At 40.3% G+C, this 15,139-nt stretch overlaps 1 protein-coding gene across 1 annotated transcript in view; it reads left to right on the top strand.

The window, feature by feature from the left end:
- pik3cb (phosphatidylinositol-4,5-bisphosphate 3-kinase, catalytic subunit beta) overlaps positions 1-14,625 on the top strand; it is a 71,145-nt gene extending 56,520 nt beyond the window's left edge. The window contains exons 11-14 of the mRNA XM_020515679.2: positions 3,473-3,596; positions 4,858-5,003; positions 7,019-7,151; positions 11,991-14,625. Coding sequence (XP_020371268.2) covers positions 3,473-3,596; positions 4,858-5,003; positions 7,019-7,151; positions 11,991-12,128 — 541 coding nt within the window. The 3' untranslated portion in view covers positions 12,129-14,625. The remainder of the gene's footprint in view (positions 1-3,472; positions 3,597-4,857; positions 5,004-7,018; positions 7,152-11,990) is intronic.
- The last annotated feature ends 514 nt before the right edge of the window (positions 14,626-15,139 follow it).

The following is a 15,139-nucleotide window of genomic DNA, read 5'->3' as shown; positions in this document are numbered from 1 at the left end:
TTATGCATTTGTTTCTCCTTTTTGATATTCACATTTACTTTGAAGCACATGCAACGTGTTCGGAGCTTAAGCTGCTGCCATGTACTGCAACTGTGACAATGATGTAGCATGGTGCCAACAGTGATCTGTCCACCTTCTGTCTGACTGAAAGATGTAGTCCTCGGTGCTCCCCATATAACAAGCTGATTGCTTTTCCTTCTGTGTGAAAAAGTGAGCAAAGCTGCACAAGCTGACAGTCTTGTAATCGGGTGCTCAAGACTTTGAGGGCCACGTTGCTTTATTCGCACAGAGGCTGGAACCCTGTAACTCAATATAAACATTAGTGAGCATTACGAAAGCAAGCTAAGAGCGTGAGTTAAAAGTGTCCTTGTTAATGCAAAAGCATCCTGTGTAGATACATTTGTGGCCATCCATGCGCACAATCCAACCTCTCAGAAGTATGCAAGTTGTAGGTGTCCCTGAGCTCTGGAGTACAGGGTGGAAGGCCTAAGTGATGTCTGAGTTAGTCTGAGAATAGACACGATATGATGAAGCTGGTGATTTACTGAAATGGACTTTTGTGGATGAAGTGTCAAGGAGAATGGTGGCTATTAGAGAACGCAGGGCCATTGTGATGAAGAAGCAAATGGAGGACGACCAGAACAGGTATTCCGCGAATTGTCACCATCAGGTACCCACATTGATCTGCTTGTCAGAATCTTCAAGATGAGGGGGCATCAGGGCAAACCAGTGTAAGGAGCAACCTGTGACTGCACTGGCACCAAAGCTAGCAGGGAGAGCTTCCTGCCTAGCCTAGAGTGCCAGACCCATGGCCTACTCCCAGAGGGTAACGTCAGGCACCTAAACTGGTGCCTGCTACCTGTAGAAAACTGGAGGCTGCCTGGAAAATACCAGTTGGTCTCCATAATTGGACTTAAATAACTCTTAATGAGATGTTGTCATCTACCTGCCACATTCAGGTGGATAACCAGGCAGCCCCTTCCCACTTCCCACTGCTATCCTGCCTCCAGAAAAATGATTCATAAACAGTTATGGAGCAAGTGATTCAGCAACTTTGACAGGAACAGATGATAAATTACAGATTTCTTGAATTCCATGGTGGGAATTGAATTTACAGTCTCCAAATTTGCAGTTCCATAACTCCATGTAATATCAGTAATTAGTTGGAAGCGCTGAAAACTTCAAAGGCTATGAGCCCTGACAACATTCTAGCAGTATTACTGAAGATTTGTCCTCCAGAACTTGCTGCTCCCCTAGACAAATTCATCCAGTACAGTTACAACACTGGCATCTACCCAACAATTTGGAAAATTGCCCTGGTATGTCCTGTACACAAATGCAAGACAAAACCATTACCACCCCATCAGTCTACTCTCGATCAGCTGTAATGTGATGGAAGGTGCTATCAAGCAGCACCTGCTCAGTGATACCCAGTTTGGGTTTCGCCAGGGGCACTCAGCTCCTGATCTCAGTACAGCATTAGATCAAAGGAAAAAGAAGCTGAATTCCAAAGGAGAGGTGAGAATGACGGCCCTTGCCATCACAGCTGCACCTGACTGACTGTGGCATCAATGAGCCTTAGCAAAACTGGAATCAATGGGTATCAGGAGGCAAACTCTCCATTGATTGGAGTCATACCTGGTACATAGGAAGATTTTTTAGATTTAGACTTTATTGTTACATACTCAGGTGCAAAAGTACAGGAGTACAGTGAAAAGTCTTCAATGTCACCACACATGGTGCCATCTTAGGTACAAGTACATAGGTACAAAAACTTAAGGTAGGAAAAAATAAAGATATAAAGTTAAACATTACCATCTTCCTTAGTGTTAGTCTTTCTTAAGTGCTTAGCCATGCTGGGACTGCACTGCCTACAAAGGTTCGATCTTCTCCACTTGGGCACACTTTCCCCGTGCTGGCTCGATTTCCCCTCTGCTCTCATGGTTGCTGCAGATGTCAGGGGAACCTCTCTCCCCGCTTTGGGATCAGTCATCCAGCTCCAGGACATCTCTACAGGAGTTCCTCAGGCTAGTGACCTAGGTCCAGCCATCTTCAGCTGCTTCATCAATGACCTTCCCTCCATCATAGGGGAAGAAGTGGGGAGGTTCGCTGATGATTGCGCAGTTTTCAGTATCATTCACGACTCCTCAGATACTGAAGCAGTCCATCTACAAAAGATCTGGACAGTACCTGGGCTGACATAGCAAGTAACATGCATGTCACACAAATGCCAGGCAATGACCATCTCCAATAAGAGACAATCTAACCACTACCTCTTCACATTCAGTGGTGTTACCACCATGAATCCCCCCACTATCAACATCTTTGGAGTAACCATTGATCACAAACTCAACTAGACTCACCACATAAACACAGTAGCTATAAGAGCAGGTCAGAGGCGAGGAATATGGTGGCACGTAACTCACCTTCTGACTCCCCAAAGTCTGTTCACCATCTACAAGTGATGGAAAGCTCCCCACTTGCCTGGATGAGTGCAGCTCCAACAACACTCAAGAAGCTTGACATCATCCAGGGCAAAGCAACCGGCTTGATTGGCACATCCACAAGTATTCACTCCCTCCATCATCGATGCTCAGTAGCAGCAGTGTGTACTATCTACAAGATGCACGGCAGAAATTCACCAAAGATCCTCAGACAGCACCTTCCAAATCCACAACGACTTCCATTTAGAAGGACAAAGGCAGCAGATACATGGGAACATCGCCACCTGGAAATTCCCCTCCAAGCCACTCACCATCCTGACTTGCAAATATAACACCGTTCGTTCGCTATCTCTTGGTCAAAATCTTGGAATTCCCTCCCTAATGGCATTGTGGGTCAACCTACAGCACATGGACTGCAACAGTTCAAGAAGGCAGCTCACCACCACCTTCTCAATGGTAACTGCAGACAGACAATAAATGCTACCCAGTCAATGACGTCCACGTCCCATGAATTAATTTTTTCAAAAATCACCCCCGTGAGCCAACAACATGTCTTCACTTGCACCAACCAACGCTGATCTCCTGTTAGTTCTTACATCCCATGTACTACCACTTGAGACTAATCCTTCAGTCACTGCACACCTGCCCTCTGATATTCTCTCCCAAAATCACTTTGCCTCACTTTTTAGTTTTAGAAAAACCACCTCACGAACATTGTCTTTAAAAATGTGTTTGACTGTAATCTCTTCACCTCGTTACAATTTTCAACCTCTCTTCTGTTTGGTATCTGACAATCTGTATGTACAGGTCACAGCATAAAGCAGAACCCCTTTACAAATCATTTACAATTTACTGTGTTCCTGTAATTTTATATATGGCAGATACAAAGACCTTATTTTAAGATCTCATTCTGAATCCAAGATACATAAACTGCTGTATGTTTGTTTTTATAAATGCAGATCCAATTGTTCTAATAAACCAATTGCTCCATTTAAAAACAAAAAAATCAATCTTCTGCTTGATCACAGAGATGCTCTTGAACGAGCAATTGAGGAATTTACCCTGTCATGTGCTGGATACTGTGTAGCAACCTATGTGCTGGGGATTGGCGATCGACATAGTGACAACATCATGGTCCGGGAATCTGGCCAGGTATGATCTGATAATTTAAGCAGTGGCTCCAGACTGGATTAGCAACACGTGATTTCCAACAAGTTTTGCAAGTGTTGTAGAATTCATTCCTGATTTCAGGTAACTTTTCAACACAAGTAAAGCCATAGCTAAGATGTAAATCTAGGGGCTGTCATTCTATTTGTCAAGTCAAAATTTTACAGCTGTCTTGTTAACTGAGAAACTGGAAGGAAGACAATCTTTGTTTCAACCTGATTGATCTTCCCTATTGCTGTTATTCTTCAGGTAGCATTCATACTTATTTGATGGTTGATGACCCTTAACATAAGCCGTGATCTTGCTATGAGGCAGGGCAAGAAAACTAGTCTCTAGTTTGCCTCGGCTGGAATGGGGAATGAACCCTGCAAAGGTACCATTGTTCTGAACCATGTGGTAACCATCTAGCCACTGGCCTCCACCTGCCTAATGATAGATTTGTTAATTTAAGCAAGGCTTTAAGAAAGAAAAAAAGTGTAGATATTTTAATGGAACTTAGGATGGATTCAAAAAAGTGCTACTTTTGTTAGTGTTTTGTGAAACCAATTTTGAAGTAAAATCTGAGAAGCAGGCAGATCTGTAAAACATACTGTGCATATGTTCAAAATCCCAGTAATCATAGCGCTTCACCTTGCGTTTCACGTTTGCTGTTGTGATGTTGAAGCTTTGAACATTAATAATTATCTCCCAGTATGTAGTTTCAAGTCTAATTTTGTAGTGATGCCTGTGACAGAGAGTGATAATATGTTTATAAGGCAATGTTACTGTGAAAAGAGTCCAAAATCACCCCTGGATGCAACAGTTTTATTATAAATGGATATCAGTAGCAGTGCTGACATGTTGGTTTCAACAGTAAACGAGCTCAGACTTGTTGAAGTGCTGGCCTTTATGGTCCTCTCAACATTGGATAAGGTTCAAAGTCAGTGAACTGCAGCCATGGGCACAACTTTTTTTTTACCATTTTATTCTTTTTTTTAAACCACTGTGTGTGTGGGTTGATTCCACAGTAACCATTTAAGTGACAGAACTGCTTCAAATCAGAACTGTATACAAATAGGGAAATGACAGTTTGATCAAGCAAATTGTGAATGCATTGAAGACTGAAGTATTTGCCAACTCTCTCTCTTTCCAGTAAAAAAAAACTTTCTTTCAACTTTTCAGTTCTCATCATTTTTGATGTTACTTCAGTTTCAAAGATTGCAGAGAACTTTTACAAGGGAATAATCCTATTGTTTTCTGTTTCAAGCTCTTCCATATTGATTTTGGACACATTCTTGGCAATTTCAAGTCTAAGTTTGGAATTAAGAGAGAGCGTGTGCCTTTTATTCTTACCTACGACTTCATTCACGTCATTCAACAAGGAAAAACAGGGAACACGGAAAAATTTAGCAGGTAATTGAATAGTCATGCCATAACTGTTCATAGCTGTCATAGTTCCATAACTATTTATCCCCTTTCTAATCAAGAATCTATCTATTTCTGTTTTAAAGACACTCAATGTGGCCTGCACATCATCCTATATAATAAGTTCCACAGATTCATCTCACTTTCACTAAAGAAATTCCTTCTCCTAGTTCTAAATGATCATCCCTTGACTCGGAAGCTGTGTCCTCAGGTCCTAGTCACTCCTAGTGGTAAAAACCTTCTCTCCACATTCTCTCTATCCAGGCCTCTCAGAATTCTGTAAGTTTCAATGAGATCCCCCTCATCCTCCTAAACTCCATTGAGTACAGACTCTGAGATCTCAACCACTCCTCATATGACAAGTCATTCATCACCTGTATCATTCTTATAAACTCTTCTGGACTCCCTCCAAAGCTAGCACATCCTCCCTTCGATGTGGGGCCCAAATGTCCTCTCAAAATTCCAAATGCGGTGTGATGAGAGCCTTATACAGTCTCAGCAGTACATCCCTGCTCTTTGTATTCTAGCCCTCTCAAAATGAATGCTAACATTGCATTTACCCACCTTCCTGCCAACTGAACCTGTATGTTACCCTTAAGAGAATCTTGAACTAGGACTCTCAAGTCCCTCTGCTTCAGATTTCCAAAGCCTAGCCCCATTAGAAAATAGTCCAAACCTCCTCTTCCTACCAAAGTGTATAACCTCTCACTTTTCCACATTATATTCCATCTGCTGATTCTCTGCCAATTCTCGGAGCCTGTTCAAGTCATTCTGCAGCCTCCCTGCTTCCTCAACAGTATCTATCTTTCTACCTATCTTTGTGTCATCTGAAAACTTAGCAACAGTGCCCTCAGTTCCTTTATCTGTAAAATAACAAGAATAGTTGTGGTCCCAACACTGACCTATGCAGAACTCCATTAGTCACCAGCTGCTATCCTGAGAAAGACCCTGTTATCCCCACTCTCTGCCTTCTGCCAGTCAGCTAATCCCCTACCCATTGCAATTCTTTGCTCCTGACGCCATGGGCTCTTATCATATTGAGCAGCCTCCCATGCAGCAGAAAGGCCTTCTGAAAATCAAAATAGATCGTAGTTACTGGCTTTCCTTTACCTAACTTGCTTGCTGCCTCCTCAAAGAATTCTAGCAGATTTATCAGGCATGACCTCCCTTTGACGAAGCAGTGCTGACTCTGTCCTCTTTCACCAATGCATTTCCAAGTACTGTGCAATCTATCCTTTATAATCGACTGTAAAATCTTATCAACAACAAAGGTCCGGCTAACCTGCCTATAATTTGCCATCTTCTGCCTCCCTCTCTTAAACAGGAGTGTTACATTTGAAACCAAAATGTTTGTCTTGAAGTTGTGCACGTTTCCCCTAAGCCAGAAGAAATCTCTGGACCCTTCTATCTGAAACTTAATCACAACTGTTTACTCTGTCTACTCATTAAAAACTCATCTAATGAAAGCAAAACTCTGTTAATCTCTCTTTCATATTACACTTGCAAATAAATCACCAAGGCTGTTGATATTCTTAAAGTTTATCATTAAATTCTTTCATAGACACAGACAAACCCGAATACCACGAGTACAAAATCCAAACTCTAGAATAAATGATGCATATAAAACGCACACCTTACATCAATCTTTTCATAAATTTTGTAAATGCTTTGCATTTTGTAGCAACGGATTCTTTAAGAACCAATATTTATAGTCAGCATTTTGAAATAAAATGCAAAATTCATTATAAATTGAAGTCTTCCTCCTTTCGAATTTCATTCTCCTTACAGGCTGTGTCAGCACGAGAAGGAGTCATGCCAAGCACCTCATTAGTGATTTAGGCAAGTTAATTCCCCTTTCTGCTAGGTGACAAAAGTTCGACCTGGCAGACCGGTGAATTAACCACCCAGAGTTTGATGAAACAAAATGTGTATCATAGCTGTCCTTTTATCTCCTTCTCACATCCAGAAGTTGTGCATTTTGTACTGTTATCTATTTTTGGAAGGTTCCGTCAATATTGTGAAGAAGCTTACCTAATTCTGCGCAAGAATGGAAACCTGTTCATTACTCTGTTTGCACTAATGTTGACAGCAGGACTACCTGAACTAAGCTCTATCAAAGACATCCAATACCTTAAGGTAAAACCATTTTATAACTGTCTGTATTCCGTTAGAATTATTTCAGAAATGCATTTTAAAGTGGTGCTAAAGCAAAACACTAAGGACCCTTGAAATTTGAAATATAAGCATGAATGCTGGATAGACTGAAAATGTCTGACATCATCTGTGGAGAAAGAAACAAAGAAATCTTTCATAAACTGAGGCCTTTTAAACTAGTTTGTTAAACATTAGGAACCAGTCTGTGCGTTTTAAAAGACAGACTTGAACACCTTTGCTCACAATGAATTCTGAATATTGCTTATTCAATAAAGTAACACAGGAAACAAAAAACTAAACACAAGCAATGAGGAAAGGAAATTGGATCACGTGATTGCTACTATCCAAACTCATTTCTCTGCGCTTCCAGTATTGGAGTAAGATGACGTCTTTCTCTTTGCTTTGACCAGCAGTAGTAAAATGATCCAGCACTTTATTTTTTTTCTGATCCTTCCCTCCTTCTGATCAACACTATCTAATCAATTGAAAAATTAAATTGCCAATGCTAAAGTACATGCCTATAACTCTCTATGACTCCATAAATGCAAGTAAGCACTTTAGAGATATACAGCATGGAAACAAACCCTTCATTCCAACCCATCCATGCTGACCAGATATCCTAAATTGATCTAGTTTTATTTGCCAGCATATCCCTCTAAACCCTTGCTATTCATACACCCGTCCAGATGCCTTCTAAGTGTTGTAATTGTACCAGTCTCCTCCACTTCCTCTGACAGCTCATTCCGTACACACACCATGCTATGTGTGAAAAAGTTGCTCCTTAGGTCCCTTTTAAGTCTTTCCCCTCTCACCTTAAACTTATGCTATCTCGTTTTGGACTCCCCTACCCTGGGGAAAAGATCTTGACTATTCACCCTATCCATGCCCCTCATGATTTAATAAACTTCTACAATGGCGCCCCTCAGCCTTTGATGCTCCAGGGAAAATAGCCCCAGCCTATTCAGCTCAAACCCTGCAAACTTGGCAACATCCTTGTAGATCTTTTGTGAACCCTTTCAAGTTTCACAACATCGTTCCTATAGGAGGGAGACCAGAATTGAACGCAGTATTCCAAAAATGGCCTAACCAAGATCGGGGCTTTATCGACATCTGAGATTGCTGTGTGTTTGTAATTGTTTTCTTTACCTTGCCAATATGAGGATATCTCCTCACTACAGGTATTTTAGGATGGTCAGCTGAGACTGAATACATGACATGGTACAGCATAGAAACAGACCCTTTGGTCCAACTCTGGTCAGCATGGACGAGTTGGACTGAAAAGGTCTGCTCCGTCCTGTACGTCTCTATGACTCTGTGAAGGGCTGCAATGCCGCCTGTCCCCTGCACCACTGGTGTCATCTCAATATTATTCCCACTGGTTGTGTAATATGAGAGATTTTAATAATGGGTGATTCAAATAACAGTTTCTTTTTGCTTTAATTGAATAATGCCAATGTTTGTGTTACTTAATGTCATCAAAGTTGGCTATGTACACCTAAATGTTGAGTACTTGTGTATAAAGTATTTGTTTGCAGTCAAGTTTTGTCTCAATTTCTTCACACTTTTTTTTCTGCATAAAGGGAATTAATGCGCAAATGGTATCTTTGAGGCAATATCACCCATAATTTTAGATTATTTTTCCAATTAGCCCTGATCAATTCATAAATGTGGACATGATCACTGTTTGTGATGTTCTATCATTTAAACAGTTCACACAAGTAACGTGAGCCATACAATGGGTTGAATTTTCTTGACTCTGTGGAAATGGGTTTTGAGGTGGTTGGGGTGGGGTAGGGCAAAAGAAAAATGGGAGGAATGAGTCAGAATGGCTATCCAGTGCATTCCTTCCTCTGGGAAAATTTCCAGATGCAGGCAGAGAACCGGTTTAGCTGCCTGCTCCATGAAAGGCAGCCAATTAGCACCTACTGAAGGGACATTTTTTGACAGGGCTGGTAGTTTTCCACCACTGAAATGCACCCCCCCCCCGCCAACTGCAGAGCATGACAGCTCATTGGTGACATACCAGAGGGCCATGGGAACCAGAGGCTCCATGCCGCATTGGGATGGAAGGCAACAGCTAAAAGTAATCAAAGAATTTCTCCTCCCAGTCCAATGGCCCTGCTGGATACAGGCCCATTTGGTTGTTGAGTTGTCTAGAGTCAATGGAGAACTCTTAATGTTGAGGCTTCCCCTCTGACTGGGCTTGCCGACCATTCAGATCTGTAGGCCTCCGACTGGGCCTGCGGCTTCACGAACCAAAAGGATAGCAAGCTAGGAAGTTTGCACCAGGCATGATGCCATGGGTGAGCTCAGGAACCCACATATGGGTTAAGTACAGGGACCCCCAAGGCTTTGTCAAAAGGCTTCAGTATTCAGAAGCATGGCATACTAGGGTAGGGGATAGGTTAGTAGAGATGCAGTGGCAGACATTTGGAGAGATATTTCAAAATACTCATAAGGATATTTCTACTTTAAATAAAACCACCATCCATGGGAAATTTAAAAAAAATTAGGAGAAGCATCAAATATATAAAAAACACATCATTGCAGGAAGATGACTGGTAGGTCAGTTGATTGGTCAGAAGAGAAAGAACAGCAGAGATTAACTGAAAGATAAATTGAGTTGAAAAAATTAGTGAGAGAGGAAGCTAGCTAGAAATGTAAAAATGTGATAGAATGAGTATTTAAAAAGGGAGACAGTGAGTAACATGAATGTTGGTCCTCCAGTGAGTGAGAATGTGGAGGAAATAGATGAAACAAACAAATATTTTGCTTTGTCTTTACTATAGAGAATGCAAAAAAGCATTTTGGTAATAGCCTCAGGCGGTTTTATGAAATTACAATCGGGAGAGAGTGGTATAAAGCAAACCAATGGGGCTGTGGGCTGACAAGTCTTTGTGACCAACTGGACTTCATCTAGGATCTTAAAAGAGGTTGCTATTGAGGAGTCAATGCTTTGATGTTAATTTTCCAAAATTCACTCATTTCGGGGAAACTTTCAAGCAATCTGGAAAATAGCAAATATAACTACTCCATTCAAGAAGGAAGGGAGGCAGGAATTTAATCTGGTTAGCTTGACATCTGTTGTGGAAAAGGTGTTCGAATCAATTGTTAAAAAGATTATAGATTTGTACTTTAAAAATCTCATGGTATTGTTAAAGGGAAATGTGTATAGCCAATTTATTGGAGTTCTTTGAAGGAGTAACAAGAGTTATACATAAAAAGGAGTTTGTGTAGATGTACTGTACTTGGATTCCAAGGAGGTGTTTGATAAGGCTCCATGTAAGAAAGTTATTGCAGGTGATAAAAGCTCATGATATCAGGGATGATGTACTAGCTTGGATAGAAGCTGGGCTGGCTGGCAGAAAACTGAACACCGGTTTTTATCTGATTGATAAGATGTGACGAGCAGAGCTCTTTCAAGGGTTTGGGCTGGGGTTTCATCTTTATACAATTTCCATCAATGTCGTAGATGAGGGGTGCAAAGCCAGGCAGCTAAATTCACAGATGGCACCAAGGTAGGTAGGAAAGGATGTTGTGAAGATGACTTAAGGAGGTTGCAAAGAGATATAGATAGGTTGAGTGAGTGGGCAAAAGCCTGGTCTAGTAGATGGAGTATAACGTTGGAAAATGTGGAGTTGTTCACTTTGGTAGGAAGAATGTAAAAGCAGAGTATCATTTAAATGGAGAACGAATGCAGAATTCAGAGGTGCAGAGTAATTTGGGTGTTCTGTTATGAGTCACAAGACATTAGTATGCTGGTGTATCATGCAATCAAAAGGTAAGGATGTTATTCTTCAGTAAGACAGGGCATTGATGAAGATGTCTCAAATACTATGCGCAGTTTTGGTCTACTTTGAGAGTGATTTAGAGGAAGTTTACTAAATTGATTCTTGGAATGAGGGGAATGTCTTGTGAAGGTAGATTGGTCGGGGCAGGCTTGTTTCCATTTGGGTTTCCTCGAGCAGTGAGTGACTTGATTGTAGTGCTTGAGACCCTGAATTGGCTTGACAAGGTGGATTTAGAAAGGATGTTTCCTCTTGTGTATGAGCCCAGAACATTTTTTTCAAAAACAAAAAGAGACATTCCTTTTAGGACAGATATTTTTGTTTTTTTCTCTCCCTGAGTTGTGTGGTGGCTTTGGAACTCTCTACCTCAGATGGTGGTGGAGGCCATGTCATTGAATATTATAAAGACAAAGTAGGATAGATTCTTGGTGGGCAGGGTAATCAAGAGTTATTGGGGTAGATGAGAATGTGGAATTTGAAACACAAAAAGATCAGGTATGATCTTATTGAATGGTGGAGCAGGGGCATAATGGTCTACTTCTGGTCCTATTTTGTGTGTTTGTTCGTACCCCAATAGTGTGGAAGGTGACGAATGGCCTGGATACTCAATCCTCTTGCTACTTTTGGTGCCAAGCCTCAAACACTCATTCCAAGTTGCTGTGACCTCCAACATGTAACAATGAATATGCAAAGCTGAAGAAACAGAATGACCTTAACTTTAATTACAGTCAAATAGTGCACTGACACACTGGTGGTGGTATGAATCTCCAGAACTCTAACACAGCTTCAATCTCAACTGTGAAAAAAGGAGAGAATCAAAATGGGCAGAAAAGCACCTAGTCCAGTATATGCCTGAAGTACACTTGAGAAAGTGGTGCAGATTGAGACATAGATGCCATGAATTTCTCCACTTTACATGGCACCCAACTTTGGTTTCTGTGTATTTTACACTTTTAATTTTATGATTTCCAGCATCATATGTCATTGTAAGATTGCAGCCCTGTTTTTACAAATTTCCTCCTTTTGGCTCCAGGACTCTCTTGCTTTAGGTAAAAATGATGACGAAGCATTGAAGCAGTTTCGACAAAAGTTTGATGAGGCCCTTCGTGAAAGCTGGACAACAAAAGTGAACTGGATGGCTCACATTGTGGCCAAAGACAAATGGTCCTAGCAAATTTTTAGCAATGCACTGAAAGAAATGCCGGAAGTTAAATGAGGAAACAGCTTGCCTCTGGACCAAATTGCAGGAGAATTCTACAGTTGTTGCACTTCATGCCTTCCAACCTCTAGTGCAACTATAACATTATGAAATATGTATATATTTGCTGGATCTTGCTGACTTTGCACGCTGCAGGCGACTGGTTGCTTCATCTTGAGATTTTTAATGGCATGGTACTAGTGGAATAGATGTACACTTTTCCAGAAGTTGAGGCTGACTGATACCAAATATTGAACACTATCAACATAGATTCTGTGTGATTGCTATTGGGTGTTCCTATTCATATTGTTTATGTTGGATTCATTTTAAGTGGAAGATTTTATTTTAGATCAGTTAGTCTGGACTGAAAGGTCATGATAGGATCCAATTAACAGGAATTGGTGATAGTTAGTTATTTTTTATGAAATAAGCATTTACATAATTCTGGATTTTAGCTGACACGAGTCTATCCCATAGTAAAACACCGATCTTAGTATCAATCTCCTTGGACGCTATTTGATCAGTGCCATATTGCTGCAGATGTTGTTTTAAATCCAAGGAGAATGATTCTGTTTTCACCGAAAATCATGAACAATAGGTCAATGTTATAAAGTTGGTCTAAAAGGAAAATAAACTGGTATTTTATACTCAAGACACATCTATTCTACCCATGACACTACTCATCATTTTATGGATGATTTGCAAACAACTGGTGAATAAGCCTAGAATTGCTATTTTTGTTCTCCAACTATTGTTGAGATCTTAGCACTGAATAAGGAAAATGCTTAGCAGTGGTGTATTTGTGAATTTGCATTTTAACATGTCAAGTCAACTTTAGATTTTGAGTGATTTCAATCAAGCTTTGTGGTGTGTTTCAGATGATGTTGTAGAGATGGTTAGAAAGATAGCTTCAGTTTTGCACCATCGGTTTAAGAGCCTATCTGGAATTAATTCAAAGGGCTTTAGGTGCATTTTTCAGGCTGTGTTATCCCAGGAATGATAAAGCTGTGCTGGCTTGACTTCCAGTCACTTTAATGATGATTACTAAGATAAATTGAAATCAGTTTTTAAGTTCCATTCTCGAATGTAGCTTTATTTTAATCATTTGTGGGATGTACTCATTGCTGGCTGGGCCAGCAGTTATTGCCCATTCTGAGTTGCCCTGGGAGAACCTCTGCTGGTCCATTTTTTCCAGGTAGACAAACAACGCCAATAGTGAGGGAGTTCCAGGATTTTGACCCAGCAACACCAATGGAATGGTGATTATTCCACGTCAGGATGATGAGTGGCTTTTTGGTGGTGGTGGTGCTGTCATGCATTTTGTCCTGGAGAATAGAATTCACATGTTTGGAAGGAGCTGTCAAAAGGCAGCTTGGAGAGTTAATGCAAGTGCATTACATGGATTGTACACATTGCTGCCATTATATGTCAGTGGTGAAGAGAGTGAGAATGTGCTCTGTCGTGTGTGAACTTATTAATGGTGTCTGCTCAACATGAGGCAACAGAGAGGATACTTGTAAGGAAAAGAATTGCTCTGATCACACGTTATCTTAATGTAAGCATGATCCTTAGATCAGACTTCTGATATTGCATAACATCTGGATTGTCTAGGTAGTCTGATGTGCTTATCTGATATAGATTCATTTTGTCACAGTGTTATCAAGTTTGCTAATTAATATTTTGAGGCATACCCAAATTGGTCCGACACCACCGTTTAAATGAACAGAGAATATATTGGTATTTACAAAATGTAAATTGTTTAGTAAACCATATGGAACAGATTTTTTAAACTTGATCTTTGAATTCTAAATGCCAGGCTGTCCTGCGGTGATTCTGATGTGAAATTGTACTGGGAAACTAATATTTCTACTGTGGTGGAGGCCTTCTGTAGTTCCACTCAGACACACCAAAAGCACACTGCAGCAAACCACAAAGGAGATCACTTGGTTCAATCTGAATGTGATTTTTTCTGACCCTCAGCAGCTATTGTTTATTAAGGGTCCTGCCACTTTTTTTTTGACTCAGCTATTTTAATGCTACTTTAATTTGCCTTTATCTACAGTGCTGCTCAATGGAGGGGTAAGATATATAACAAGTAAACAGTGAGCACTGCAGTTTTGATGCCTAGATGGAATGGTACTGCATTTTCTCTTCCCTGGTGCTACTGCAGGCAACCACTTGTAATTCGTGCAATACAAAGATTTTTGTCACAAAATAGTCATGGTTGCAGGCATTAAAACATTAGTGAGGGAACTATCTTCAATTCTTCTGCCTTTTCAGGTGAAGGGCTATCATGGTTTTAACAATATCGGTATTACAAGTTAATGTAACCTTTGCTTTCACTTTTTAAGCTGAAAATTTATTAAAGGTAATTTGGAATAAGGTAGCTTCCTTACAAGCATTGTGTATGTGGTGTTATCACCATTTAACTGTGTTGAATATTATATGGTAAATAAATGTTAAAAGCACAGTGTGTCGATTTTGGAATTTTATTGGAGTTCTTCACTGAACAGAAACCTCCAGTTAAGAAATCGACCATTTGTCATTATGCTTAATATGAAAAAAAACTAGTAAGATGGACAATTTTCTTTAACCTAACAAAGTGAATTGAAGTGATTTTGATTTGCACAGTTTTAACCTAAATGCATAGATATTAATACTTTAGTGCACTTTAGCAGATAGTTAATGTCTTTGGCCTCGAGCCAAGAGGATGGTGACAGTACCGATCTCAGCAAAGATACCTCTTTTGCGTGCTTAAGATTGACATGGGCATATGCCAACTTTAGTCCTGAAATTTTTACAGCTTGCCTTTGTTAACTGTTCAGGTTGGATGTTTGTCAGATATTCTGAGTAATACTGGAATTTCTTGAAGTTCTCAACTTAAAACAACTGATTATTTATTTGGGAAAATTAACTTCAACCGTAAGGAAGCCAAATTATAAGGATTGGTTTACTTTTTTATATGTATATTATGAAATACATGC

Source organism: Rhincodon typus, chromosome 13 (assembly GCF_021869965.1).
Source record: "Rhincodon typus isolate 14 chromosome 13, sRhiTyp1.1, whole genome shotgun sequence".
NCBI lineage: Eukaryota > Metazoa > Chordata > Chondrichthyes > Orectolobiformes > Rhincodontidae > Rhincodon > Rhincodon typus.
This window is presented reverse-complemented; position numbering and strand designations above follow the sequence as displayed.